This window comes from Brachyhypopomus gauderio, chromosome 2 (genome assembly GCF_052324685.1).
Source record: "Brachyhypopomus gauderio isolate BG-103 chromosome 2, BGAUD_0.2, whole genome shotgun sequence".
Taxonomy (NCBI): Eukaryota; Metazoa; Chordata; class Actinopteri; order Gymnotiformes; family Hypopomidae; genus Brachyhypopomus; species Brachyhypopomus gauderio.
The window spans coordinates 37,832,769-37,847,110 of NC_135212.1; the positions used below are offsets into that span (position 1 = coordinate 37,832,769).

A 14,342-nucleotide genomic window follows, 5' to 3' on the forward strand; every position below is an offset into this window, starting at 1 on the left:
GCACCACAAAGCCTAATATTGTCAAATAAGTAGGAATACACAATACAAATGCATTTGTAAAACATTTACATATAAATATTACCCTATAAACTGTAAATGATAACAGAAAACCAAATACTGTGCACAGTGGTGCACAATTAATTATAAAAAAGAACTCAAAACATGGCCAAACCAAGGCCCTTCATGAATATAGTGAATATGTTTTAATATCATCTCAGTCCAATGAGTGTTGGGTGACAGGTTAGAGGGTTAAGGTTATAGGGTTACGGTTAGAGTTATAAGTTTAGTGTTTAAGTTAGAAGGTTATGGTTAGGGTTAACCCTATCTTTCCTGCTCCGTGTAGTGTTGACGGGTTTGACGCCATTGTGTAAACAGGAAGTAGCTGCGGTGAGCATATAGCTTGTCAAGATTTGCCACTTTTAAACTACATTTTCTAAAGATCGTATTCGGTCGTTTTGTTTAATATTCGACTCAGACTCCTCTAGAAACCAGGACAAATGTTGAATTTGTTGTATTGCCTGTACTGAAGTGAGTTAGCTAGCTATCGTTATATGCAATGTCCGAATAGTTAGCTAGCTAGCATAGACAGCTAGTAACAATATGACGACTGTTTAGAGTCTAAACTGTAGATCGCAGACTCCGCGGTTATTCTGCATAAATGCGGCCACTCAGGCGACGATGGCTTTGCTTGCTTATGATTTATTAAAAGTCTGTGATGGTTAACTCTTCTCTAGATTAAACACTCTAGATGTCCACACACTCGTCACGTCATAGTTTGTTCCCTCATTCCCTTTAATGGCCATTTTGATACTTGATTTTCAGTACGTCTCTCATTCAGAGTTAAAAACCTTCATTTGCGTCCCCTATTCCCTAGGATTGAAACTGACTTTACTCACTCTCTCTCTCTCTCCCTCCCTCCCTCCCTCCATTCCATTCAGAGCTAAAGGTAGCCATGGGGAAGAGCTGTAAAGTCGTAGTGTGCGGACTGGCGTCTGTTGGGAAGACCGCAATACTTGAACAGTTGCTGTATGCCAATCATGTCGCTGGTAAGAAATGCATGTTTCTCAGATCAGTGCTCATCAGCCCCTTTTCTGTATATCGACCTTTCTGGAGAGTTAATTATTCTAACAGCTGAAATCGAAATTTGTCCTCAGCATTTTACCCATCTGTGCCGTTAGAACACGAACACACACACACACACACACACACACACACACACACACACACACACACACACACACACACACACACACACACACACACACACTTAAATTAAATAATTAAATTACTTAAATTATACAACATTTAATTTTTTGTGTATTTTATTGGTAAAACATATATTTTAAATCTATCTGAAAGTAATTAAATAAGTAGGCTAATTATATCATCATCCCAATTTTCTGTATGGACATATAAAATGTTAAAAATACCTGAATTATCTCCAATTCATATAATCAACTAGTCCAACCTCAAGCAGGCTATGTGTAAAATTATCAGTAAAATCTTAATATTGTAATCAGTAATCGTGAAAACAACAGTAATATAGTGTAGTGTTAATTTTAATGTGAGTCAGCTTTTAGCATTTAACTGCGTTTTCAGTGCATTATAAAAGTGCATTATAACTGGATATGTTTCAATTAAAAATACTGAAAGATGCTTGAATTGATCAACCTGCACTTAAATGTAGTGACTATGGTACACCAGGAAAATGTGATGATAACCCTCTGTTAGTCATTCAAAACACATCTCTGGTGCATAAGTGACTTTTCAAGACTGAAACAATAATAACTACTTTGCTATTAATATGTAAAACAACATGTTCTTCTCATTGAATGTCTGCTGATATAGCAGGTTTTATGTAGTGCCACACTATTTAAGACCACCTGAAAATGTGTGTGTATTATTACAGAACATTCCAAAGGAGCAGCTGAAAACACATAGTACATGTACATTTCTGGGCACTGGGTTAGGTTCATTACTGGATTTTAGGGTTTTGTCTGTGTACAGGGTTAGTATTATAACCAGTTGCAATGAAATGTTAACATTAGGTTTTATTTTTTTGCTGTACTGTTTTCACTGTTCTCCACGTGTCTTGCAAGTAATGGTGATTTACTGGAGAACAGTTTGGTCTTGACAGGTTCGGAGCCCTTGGAGACACTAGAGGATATTTACATTGGCTCTGTGGAGACAGACCGCGGTACCCGTGAGCAGGTGCGCTTCTACGACACGCGAGGCTTGCGTGAAGGAGCTGAGCTTCCTCGTCACTACTTCAGTTTCGCTGATGGTTTTGTGCTCGTCTACAGCATCGACAGCAAAGAGTCCTTCAAACGCATGGAAGTACTGAAGAAAGAAATTGACCGCTGTCGTGATAAAAAGGAGGTGTGTAAAGAAATTCTGAAAAAAACACTTAAATGTTAACTGGCCTAGTGAGGTTCCAGAAGACAGGATGTTTCAGAGAGAGGGCCACTGTTCAAGCAAAGTGATTCTGAACCTCTAGGAAGGGCCCCGTTATGAAGAAGATCCACATAGTATAAGTTCAAGTATATAACCACATATCTCCAGTGTACTGTGACACTGTGACCTGAACCTAACCCTGCTAGCACAGTATTCAAACACAACTTCCACCTCATAGAACATCAGAAGGTTTTGATTTTGCACTGATGAAGATAGTGATTTTGCACTGATGATATTTTGTTTCTTGAATTTTTACTACACACACACAAACACAAACATATGTATGAATATGTATAAACACACACAAGTGCATATGTATATATATAAACACACACAAGTTCTTATGTATATGTATAAACACACATGAGTATGTATATGTCTAAAAACACATGTGTTTATGTTTATGTATAAATACATATGCGTGAGTATGTATATGTCTAAAAACACATGTGTTTATGTTTATGTATAAATACACATGCGTTAGTATGTATAAGTCTTCCCCTCTTTGTTTCCACCCAGGTGACAATAGTGGTGCTGGGGAATAAGGTGGACCTGGCAGAGCACCGCCGTGTGGACACTGAGGCAGCCCAGCAGTGGGCCCGGCAGGAGAAGGTCCGACTCTGGGAGGTGTCGGTGACCGAGCGCCACACACTCATCGAGCCCTTCGTCCACCTGGCCAGCAAAATGACGCAGCCACAAAGCAAATCGTCCTTTCCCCTCAGCCGTAACAAAAACAAAAGCAGCGGTTCTGTAGATAGCTAGGGAGGGAGAGAATGGAGAGGGGCTGGAGGGAGAGAGAGAGATTAGGAGGAGATGGAGGGAGATGTATATATTTAGATGTGGAAAGAGAGAGAGAGATGGAGGGAGAGATGGGAAGAGAAGCTTTTAATAAGAACATGGGTTAATTTGGGGAGGGTTAGGGTTATGGTTAGGGTTAAAGGTTGAGGGTGAATAGATTGACTTGGTTTAGCGTTAGGGTTAAGGATTAGGGGTTAGGGTTAGAGTGAATAGACTGACTTGGGTTGGGGTTAGAGTTAGGGTGAATAGATGGACTTGGTTTAGGGTTAGGGTTAAGGATTAGGGTTAGGGTGAATAGATAGACTTGTGTCGGACAACCTGCAAGCGGACACTGGAGAGGAGGGAACCAGCAGCAGTACGCTGCGTATCACAAAAATGTTCTAACTGACATGTTATAAACTAGCATGTAGTAAATAGTGTGTGTAGCTGTATGAATTCAGTGTTGACTTGTGATCTCTACCATTCTTATCATTTACATATGCATGTGATTGTGATACTGTATTAATATATATTATTATATATTGTAATATAATTAACTATATTAATATAATTATATATTATAATAAATATTATTAACTATATTAATGTTAACTAACTAAAAATGAAAGTATAAGAATGATATCAGCTCAACTCTAATTTGTCATGTATGTACAATATTGTATAAAAACATAAATTTAAAAAATCTGGTACTCCGTTATTATCAGCATAAACACAAAAGATGAACCGAAGTTGGTGGGATTGAGTTGGGGGTTAGTTTTAGGATTAAGATTAGGGTTGGGGCTACTGTACTAACCTTAATCCTGACCCAAATTCTAACACTACTGTACTTCTAATAGTTTAATGTTTCGGTTTGTACTAACACATAATTCAGCTTCAGTAACTTAAAACATTTTATGTTTATCATTAGAAAGGAAAAGGCACATCAGGATTACTGTTGCTGTACTAACCCTAACCTGTAACTACCCCCTCCCAACCTGTATTGGCTCTAACTGGGGGCTTTTTTATGATGCAGGTATTTTATTCTTGGTTAAGTCTGCAGTGACCCTAGAATGGGAGCTGTTACCTTCTGGCAGTATATATCTGATACAAAGTGTATATGTGTGTGAGAGAGAGTGAAAGAGAGAATCAGACTAAGACTAATGAAAGAGCAGGAGTGACTTGGAGCATGAAGAACAGTAAACACATGAAGGTGTTTTAGGGCTTCACTGAAAGATGATCATTATGAACAAAAGTGAGTGTGAGAGCAGAATGTTGCCACACCCTGAGACCCTAACCCTAACTGTATCTGAGACCCTAACTGTATCTGAGACCCTAACCCTAACTGTATCTGAGACCCTAACTGTATCTGAGACCCTAACCCTAACTGTATCTGAGACCCTAACCCTAACTGTATCTGAGACCCTAACTGTATCTGAGACCCTAACCCTAACTGTATCTGAGACCCTAACCCTAACTGTATCTGAGACCCTAACTGTATCTGAGACCCTAACCCTAACTGTATCTGAGACCCTAACCCTAACTGTATCTGAGACCCTAACTGTATCTGAGACCCTAACCCTAACTGTATCTGAGACCCTAACTGTATCTGAGACCCTAACTGTATCTGAGACCCTAACCCTAACTGTATCTGAGACCCTAACTGTATCTGAGACCCTAACCCTAACTGTATCTGAGACCCTAACTACACTATATTGCCAAAAGTATTCGCTCACCTTCCTTGTCTCACATATGAGCTTAATTGACATCTCATTCCTAATCCATAAGGTTCAATATGACATTGGTCCACCCTTTGCAGCTAGAACAGCTTCAACTCTCTGGGTAGGCTGTCCACAAGGTTTACGAGTGTGTTTATGGGGATTTTTGACCATTTTTCCAGAAGCGCATTTGTGACATCACATACTGATGTTGGACGAGAAGGCCTGGCTCTCAGTCTCCACTCTAATTCATCCCAAAGGTGTTCTATCGAGATGAGGTCAAGTCTGTGCAGGCCAGTCAAGTTCATCCACACCAGACTCTGCCATCCATGTCTTTATGGACCTTGCTTTGTCCATTGGTGCACAGTCACGTTGGAAGTGGAAGGGATTAGATCCTAACTGTTCCCACAAAGTTGGCAGCATGGAATTGTCCAAAATGTCTTGGGATGCTGAAGCATTCAGAGTTCCTTTCACTGGATCTAAATTGCCAAGCTCCTGAAAAACAACCCCACACCATAATCCCCCCTCCACCAAACTTTCACTTGGCACAATGCAGTCGGACAAGTACTGTTCTCCTGGTAACTGCCAAATCTAGACTTGTCCATCAGATTGCCAGATGGAGAAGTGCGATTCGTCACTCAGAATGCGCCTCCACTGCTCTAGAGTCCAGTGGCGGTGTGCTTTACACCACTGCATCTGACGCTTTGCATTGCATTTGGTGATGTATGGTTTGGATTCAGCTGCTCAACCATGGAAACCCATTCCATGAAGCTCTTTGTGCATTGTTCTTGAGCTAATCTGAAGGCCATGTGAAGTTTGGATGCCTGTAGTGACTGACTCTGCATAAAGTTGGTGACATCTTCGCACTATGCGCTTCAGTATCCGCTGACCCTACTCCGTCAGTTTACATGGCCTACCACTTCATGGCTGAGTTGTTGTTGTTCCCAAACACTTCCATTTTATATTACAGCTGACAGTTGACCGTGGAATATTGAGGGGCAAGGCAATTTCACGACTGGATTTGATGCACAGGTGGCATTCCTATCAGTTCCACGCTGGAATTATCTTATGGAATTATTATTCACAAATGTTTGTAAAAACAGTCTGCATACCTAGGTGCTTAATTTTATACACCTCTGGCCATGGAAGTGATTGGAACACCTGATTCTGATCATTTGGATGGGTGAGCGAATACTTTTGGCAATATAGTGTATGTCTCTGAGACCCTAACTCTAACTCCAACCCTAACACTATCTCTGAGACCATGCTCTAGAGCTAACACTGTCACATAATGAAAAGCTGTCCTATTCCTGTCAAAAGTCCCATAAGCCCCAGAAACAACAGGCACGCTGCTATGGTGGAAGGAGTCATTGATTTATTCTCTCTCCCTTTTATCCTTTCTTTGTTTCAGGTTCTCACACTACAGAAAAGAACAAATGAACAGTCAAGTGAGAATATGCTGTTATGATCAGAGTAAATGACAGTACAGTGAACAAAGCACAAATGCATTTCCATTCATGAATACTGGCCATGTCCCTTTGAAGAGAAAACCAAGACCGTAGGAATCACATCCAATCAACATAATGTAGAAATGTCCAATTACATTTGATCAATGTGAAATTCACAGATTTCTAAACAGTACATTTTGCATATACACAGACAGACAGAAACGCACACACAATCTCAACACTCATTCTTGATGACCTTATTACACAGAGGCATGTACGGGACACTGGACGTATTTTGTGCTTTTTGACCATGTGTTAATTATGGGTGTGGTCATCTTTGTGCAGGTGGTGAAGTCTGTGTGAAGGTGGAAGATGCATATGTGAATGCAATCAGGAACAAAGAGTAAAAAATATGAATGAATTATTTCACATAATCATAGTCAGATGTAGTGTCAAAAACATCTTATGAGAGCTTATTAGTAAAACAGTATACACTCTGCCGATGGAGAGGGTATATTCTGAGAGTCTGTTCAGAGAGAGTAGATTATGAGAGTGTTCAGAGAGGGTATATTCTGAGAGTCTGTTCAGAGAGGGTATATTCTGAGAGTCTGTTCAGAGAGGGTATATTCTGAGAGTCTGTTCAGAGAGGGTATATTATGAGAATGTTCAGAGAGGGTATATTATGAGTCTGTTCAGGAAGGGTATATTATGAGTCTGTTCAGAGAGGGCATATTATGAGTCTGTTCAGAGAGGGTATATTATGAGTCTGTTCAGAGAGGGTATATTATGGGTCTGTTCAGGAAGGGTATATTATGAGTCTGTTCAGAGAGGGCATATTATGATAGTCTGTTCAGAGAGGGCATATTATGAGTCTGTTCAGAGAGGGTATATTATGACTCTGTTCAGAGAGGGTATATTATGATAGTCTGTTCAGAATCAAACAGACTGTTACCTCTGCCGCCGCTGCTGCTTTTCAAACCCATTACACTTCCTGCAAAGTAAGACATTTCTAAAACAACTGTGTATGTGTGTGTAGAAACGTAGTGGAAATGTGGTCAGTCATGTCACTGCTGGCAAGAGATCTTGCCATGGTTGCCCCTGTCACACTAAATGTTCCATTACAGAGAATCTCAACAGAGTGTAAAACAACCCAGAACAGTGTCACCTATCCTCTCTGACACAGTGGCAACCACAACCCACTGTACAAACCCAGGACAGGGAGTGTGAGACATACAGTGAGAAGGGCACTGACACAGAAAGGCAAAGTCATGGCTACATTTCCATTTTTATAAAAAAGGGAAAGTGTCTGATTCGTTATGGCTATTACAGCTCAAAAACAGGGTTATTGCTTAAAATACTGACTCTGAAGGGAGAAATAAGCAAAAATGCTATTTAAATGTCCTAAAAAACAGCCAATCACATTAGTCAGCGTAATCAGTCATTAGCACACCGAGGCCCAGAGAGCAACATGATAACTGGTGAGGTCACAATGTGCATTTGTAACTTAGGAAGAAATGCCACTACACAACCGTTCTAGTGTCCCACGCATGAGTCCACTGCTCTGAAAGCCTGAAATGAAAACCATTGTTCACATGGACTCCTGTGTGTCCAGGTGTGTATGCACCCAAATCACAATGTGCAAACACACATACGCAGAGAGGGAGAGAGAGGGAGCAGGCAGAGTAGCTATAAAGTCCTCCAAGTCCAGCTGAAGTTGAAATTTTGTATACTTCTAATACGGTTGTTTGCAGTGATCCAGTGTCAGATCCTTTTGAGTGGGCTCCATTATGACTGAATGTGAAGTCTGTTCATGTGTGGAGCCAGAAAGCTCCTCCAGGGTGCGCAGTCTTCTCAAATGAAGCTGAAACAGGAGCCCTGACTGTTCGTTCTGGAGCTTGATCCAGATTTAGTCAGATGTTTCCTCATCAATCACACACACACACACACACACACACACACACACACACACACACACACACACACGCACACACGCACACACGCACACACGCACACACACAGAGACTTTCTCTCTTTCTTGGTTTCTTTAGTACCAAATTGTAAAGTTAAATAGATCCACTTGTTTTCAGCATATTTTAAGGTATATTCCGATATCTTTGTATGTATTAACAATAGAATACTCTCAAACAGGAACTGCTTTTAACACTAATGACAAAGCATCTAATAAAGTTTCTACATACTCTATTCTTAGATCTACAGATAAACTTTAACCTAATATAGATAGTAGTAATAATATAGTTATTAAAGTAATCTTCATAAAACTTTGTAAAAGCTCTTATCATTTCATTACATGGAAAAAATCAACAGACAAATGAAAATACAGAGTATTACCCACACAGACTGCTCAGCAGCATCCACTGCAGATTCAGAAAGAGACATAGACAGCCCTAGGGTTAGGGTCAGGGTCAGGGTTAGGGTCAGGGTCAGGGTTAGGGTTAGGGTCAGGGTCAGGGTTAGGGTTAGGGTCAGTGTCAGGATTAGGGTCAGGGTCAGTGTCAGGGTTAGGATCATGGTTACGGTCAGAGTCAGTGTCAGGGTCAGGGTCAGTGCCAGCGTAGGATTTAGGGTTGGGGTCAGGGTCAAGGTCATTGTCAGGGTCAGGGTCAGGTAACTCCAACCAAACAAGCAGCACAGCATAGAAACATTGGCCCTGGGCAAGCCAGAAAAAGAGGTGCACTTGACCGTGCTGCTGGCCTTGTACAGCAGAGGGCGCAGTTGCCTTAGTGATGCTCAGTGGATAATGTAAGTGGAAATGATGTCACAGGTTCCAGGCTGTGGCTGGTGTTTGTTACACACAAACACACACAAATTACATGAAGAGATTTGAGATGTTAATCAAGGGATGTGAGGATGATTTTGACTGGCAGGATGACCTTTGTAAGACTTTAATGAGACAAAGCTGAGAGCCAATTGAAAGGCCACATGAACCTGCATGTGTGTGTGCATGTGCGTGTGTGTGTATGTGCATGTCTGTGTGTGTGTGTAAGATCCGCCTGACTCATAATAATCATCTAATCTATGCAGAAGAAATTGGACCACTGATTGTGCATGTGCATGTCTGTGTGTGTGTGTGTGTGTGTGTGTGTGTGTGTGTGTGTGTGTGTGTGTGTGTGTGAGCGTTCCAAGGTTGATTCTCCACAAATTGTGATTTCAATCTGTTACAATTGCACTCAGTGCAACCATGGTGATTAGTCATGATGCACAGTGACAGCTCTAACTCAACTGGAGCAGAAACATGTTTGTAAATATATAAATGTGAAAACAGAAAAAATAATTTATGAGGCATTGTGTAAAGGGATGTTGCATTTTACTCTCACTACAACGTTAGCTCCAGGTCTCTAATATTAATCCTCTAATAAATTACACAATAAAAGCATATGATTAATGTCTTATAAAATTACACAATAAACGTCTATGATTAATGTCTTATAAAATCATACACTGTCCCAGCCAGAGGCTAAACTCCTCACCACCACTTGCCAAATTTCCAAGGAGTCATGCCCTAGCAGTCAAGCCCTCGTCAGAGGAATGGAGCAATGTGGGCAGGTCAGTGAGGTCTCTGGGGTCCCTCCCACAGCCCGGAGGTGTGAACATGCTCTCCTCACACATTTGTGCTGTCATTCATTTCCTCTCTTGCTTTCTACCACTCTGAGCTGCATAGTTCAAGAGTCACCCTCTCCTAAGGGCAGAGTCTTAGAGGAGAGTTCAGAAGGTGTGTATGGGTGTGTGTATATGTACCTGTGTGCAGTTGTGTGTGTGTATTTGTTTCAAGTTTGTATATTGTATGTGAATGTATTGTATGTAAATGGTTTACACTTGGACAAAGTTTATTTATATGGAGTATGTTCATGTTTAGTGTGTGTAAACGTAGGCTGTAAAACTAAATTATATTTATGTTGTTTGTATGCTTGTATGTAAGCATTTGTGTGTGCATGATATAATAAGCTAAAAAGACAATAAGTGTGTGTGTGTGTGTGTGTGTTTGTGCATGTATATGTGTGTGTACATATGTGCATGCTTTAATAAAGTGAGAAGAGAATACCTGTGATTGTGTGTGTCTTTGTGTGTGTTCATGCTTTAATAAGGTGAGAAGAGAGTATGTGTGATTGTGTGTGCGTTTGTGTGTGTATGTGTGTATGTATGTGTGTGTGTGTGTGTGTGTGTGTGTGTGTGTGTGTGTGTGTGTGTGTGTGTGTGTATGTATGTGTGTATTTGTGTGTGTGTGTGTGTGTGTGTGTGTGTGTGTGTGTGTTCATGCTTTAATAAGGTGAGAAGAGAATAGGTGTGTGTGTAGCCCGAAGTGGTCCTGGTGCAGGCCGAAAGAGGGCGGGGCCTAAGATTGGCGTTTGAATGAAGGTGGCACCAGTTGGGTGCCGGAGTGTGAGTGGATTGGCTGCCACTGTGCAAAGAGTGGGTGGAGTTATAGGTGTGGGCAGGAAGCTGGTTGACAAATTTTTAGTCAACTGCTTCTGTAGTGCCAGCTTGGTCTAGAAGAAATAAGGAGAGAGATGGTGATATAGACATAAGAACATAAATGACCACAGCAGGGTTAGGCGAAGAGAAAACAACTTTAGCACAGCAGAAACAAACCAGAATTAAATGAAAACTGGTGAAAAGTTAAGCTGCCTGTATTTTAAGACTATAGAACACAGGTTTATAAATGTTCATAGCATTTAAAACTGATTTTTTGATCCATCACTTACATGTGAAGACAAACAGGTGAGACTGTATTGGTTAAATACTTTCTTCATGGCTGAGACTGCTCCTCCTGCATAGCCATTCCACCTAACGCTCTGCTAAAAGAAATCACTGAATTGAAAAACCATGAGAACTGGTATGTGTGTATGCGTGCGTGTGTGTGTGTGTGTGTGTGTGTGTGTGTGTGTGTGTGTGTGTGTGTGTGTGTGTGTGTGTGTGTGTGTGCACGCATGTGTATCTGCACTTAGCCGTGTCCGGAATGCCTGTTGTTAATTTTTATTCTTCCTACGTGTCAACACTGACTTCTGTTTCTAGCAGGGTCATACTATAATATTTTTGATTTGTACAGGCCAGGATGTATTTTATGTCTGCTAAATGCTGTAAATGTAAATGTAAACTTCAATGCGCGCACTTGTGTGTGTGTGTGTTCATGTGCATGTCCATGTGGATGTGTGCATGTCCGTGTGTGTTTGTGTGTGCGTGGGCATATATGTCTCACCGGAACTCCTGAGGTAGGCAGGTTCTTGTTATGTGGACTGTATTTGGGCTTTGGCGGCTTTCCGGCCAGTCGGTCTTTGTGTCTACGACTGTTCATGTGCTGGAATCACAAAACAAAAACAGCTAAGTCATTACAGTCTGACTATCAGGCCTCAAGCCACCATCATGTTAACACACTCTGTCCTCATCTCTCTGACTGTAGTTACACTTTGTGCTGTTTTTCTCTGTACTCTGCTATTTACACTGTGCCATTTTGAGTTCTTCTAAACACTAAACGAAGGCTCTACTGTAGTAGAAGATTGTCAGAGCCTCAGATTCTAAAAGTCCATGTTTTTCAGGTCATTGGCATGATATTCAAATGGCAACTTTACTGTTTGAGGTTACTGAAGTCTGAGGTTAGAGCTGATTCCTTCATCCTCTTAAGCAAGTAATTCACCATGTTTGCTGTTGATAAGGACTTTAATTCATCAAAGTGAGCTTAGGCATTCACTTTCTTGTGGCCGGTTGTTGGGTAGATGTGGCTGAGACACTTAAAATGGTCATGGAGCCACCCAGCTGTTGTCTTTGTAGATTTCCTGATTCACAAAATTTTGGAATTGTGTGTCCTCCACTGGAGGAGCTATCCCCTCATCTACTGTGTGTCGTCTACTGGAGGAGCTATCCCCTCATCTATTGTGTGTCCTCTACTGGAGGAGCTATCCCCTCATCTATTGTGTGTCCTCTACTGGAGGAGCTATCCCCTCATCTATTGTGTGTCCTCTACTGGAGGAGCTATCCCCTCATCTATTGTGTGTCCTCTACTGGAGGAGCTATCCCCTCATCTATTGTGTGTCCTCTACTGGAGGAGCTATCCCCTCATCTATTGTGTGTCCTCCACTGGAGGAGCTATCCCCTCATCTATTGTGTGTCCTCCACTGGAGGAGCTATCCCCTCATCTACTGTGTGTCCTCTACTGGAGGAGCTATCCCCTCATCTATTGTGTGTCCTCTACTGGAGGAGCTATCCCCTCATCTACTGTGTGTCCTCTACTGGAGGAGCTATCCCCTCATCTATTGTGTGTCCTCTACTGGAGGAGCTATCCCCTCATCTATTGTGTGTCCTCCACTGGAGGAGCTATCCCCTCATCTATTGTGTGTCCTCTACTGGAGGAGCTATCCCCTCATCTATTGTGTGTCCTCCACTGGAGGAGCTATCCCCTCATCTACTGTGTGTCCTCTACTGGAGGAGCTATCCCCTCATCTATTGTGTGTCTTCTACTGGAGGAGCTATCCCCTCATCTACTGTGTGTCCTCTACTGGAGGAGCTATCCCCTCATCTATTGTGTGTCCTCCACTGGAGGAGCTATCCCCTCATCTATTGTGTGTCCTCCACTGGAGGAGCTATCCCCTCATTTACTGTGTGTCCTCTACTGGAGGAGCTATCCCCTCATCATTTTTGTTCCCTTGAACAGATCATAGTCATCTGCAAGAACTGTTTGTATACTGTATATTGATTGTTGCAATATCTTTTCTTTACACTATAGTGGAGTAGGTGGTTTCAAAGGTGTTCGTTTGTGTACATCCCCAAGGGACACAATTTCCCCAGTCACCCAACACAGATCCAGTTGGTCTGATATTCCTCTTACCCTAGCTGGCTTTTCAGTAACACCTAAATCTACCGCAAAAAGCTTAGGTGTCACTATTGATTCAGATCTTTCATTTGACACACACATATGCAATGTCACTAAGACTGCCTTTTTCTATTTACCTAATATTGCCAAGCTGAGACATTTACTTTCATTAGCGGATGTAGAGAAGCTGGTCCATGCTTTTGTTTCGTCAAGATTGGACTACTGTAATGGTTTTCTAATCGGATGCTCCTACAGTCCCTAAAGAAACTCCAACTTGTACAGAATGCTGCAGCAAGAATCCTAACTAGGGCTAGAAAATTTGATCATATTAGTCCTGCTCTCTCGATGCTACACTACATCCTAGTTCTGGATAAATATCGAATTGATTAAAAAAAAATATTCTGATGACCTGTAAGGCGTTAAATGGTCTTGCTCCACAATATCTGACCAAAGTCATCGCATACTATAATCTATCTTGCCTTCTGCGCTCCCAAAAGGATTTGTTCCAAAAATTTGTGAGTCGGAGACAGAGCTTTCTCCTTTAAATCCAAGATTCTGACACAGTTCCAATCTTTAAATCTAGACTTAAAACTCACCTATTTAATCAAGCCTTCAGTTAATATTCTACATGTGAAGGTGTGGAGCTCAGGGCCCCCAGTCATTGAGTCTTCTGGTAATCTGAGATGTTGATGCTGTCATCCAGCCATGTCATGTGATGACTCTAGTTGTGACAATGACTTGGGTGGAAAGCAATGTCTCAGTGAGCCCTCATAACTGTTGTTATGCTGCTATAGATAAGCCTGCCGGAGCCCCATGCTAATCACTGGCACGTGAGCTATGTATGTCTGCTTAAATTGATGGTTGTCTAAACTGATGTTCACATACTCAACCTGTATTTTATATCTTGGTTGCATGTTTCTACCAAAGACAATTCCATACAAACACCTAGGAGATGTATCGATGCCGTGGTTGGATGTGACATTGCCGCAAGAGGATGTGCTGATGCTAGCTCCTACATGAGACTCACCATCTGCACTGAAGGGACTGTGACTACTCTGCCTGAAATTAGAACTATAACTATAAAACTATATTTGAACTATAAATATGGATTTCTGCTAGCGGGCT

General features: G+C 41.5%; 2 protein-coding genes across 6 annotated transcripts in view; one reads left to right on the forward strand and one right to left on the reverse strand.

Annotated features, from left to right (window-relative positions):
- The first annotated feature begins 258 nt into the window (after positions 1-258).
- nkiras2 (NFKB inhibitor interacting Ras-like 2) lies at positions 259-7,396 on the forward strand. 3 transcript variants are annotated; one of them, XM_076995461.1, is made up of 4 exons: positions 259-387; positions 939-1,046; positions 2,138-2,379; positions 2,974-7,396. In XM_076995461.1, exons 2-4 carry the CDS (start codon positions 953-955, stop codon positions 3,214-3,216), a joined length of 579 nt encoding a protein of 192 aa, XP_076851576.1. In that variant the 5' UTR covers positions 259-387; positions 939-952; the 3' UTR covers positions 3,217-7,396. The 3 variants fall into 3 exon arrangements, with proteins under 3 accessions (XP_076851576.1, XP_076851586.1, XP_076851594.1); XM_076995471.1 differs by lacking the exon at positions 259-387 and adding an exon at positions 402-528; XM_076995479.1 differs by lacking the exon at positions 259-387 and adding an exon at positions 573-821.
- A 3,169-nt stretch (positions 7,397-10,565) lies between these two features.
- The window catches only part of znf385c (zinc finger protein 385C), a 113,007-nt gene continuing 109,230 nt past the window's right edge, over positions 10,566-14,342 (reverse strand). For 2 of the 3 annotated variants that reach the window (XM_076995434.1, XM_076995441.1), the window contains 3 exons: positions 11,610-11,708; positions 11,116-11,208; positions 10,566-10,899 (listed from right to left, as the gene is read on the reverse strand). In XM_076995434.1, coding sequence (XP_076851549.1) covers positions 10,672-10,899; positions 11,116-11,208; positions 11,610-11,708 — 420 coding nt within the window. In that variant the 3' untranslated portion in view covers positions 10,566-10,671. The remainder of the gene's footprint in view (positions 10,900-11,115; positions 11,209-11,609; positions 11,709-14,342) is intronic. The other variant, XM_076995439.1, reaches the window with a different exon arrangement.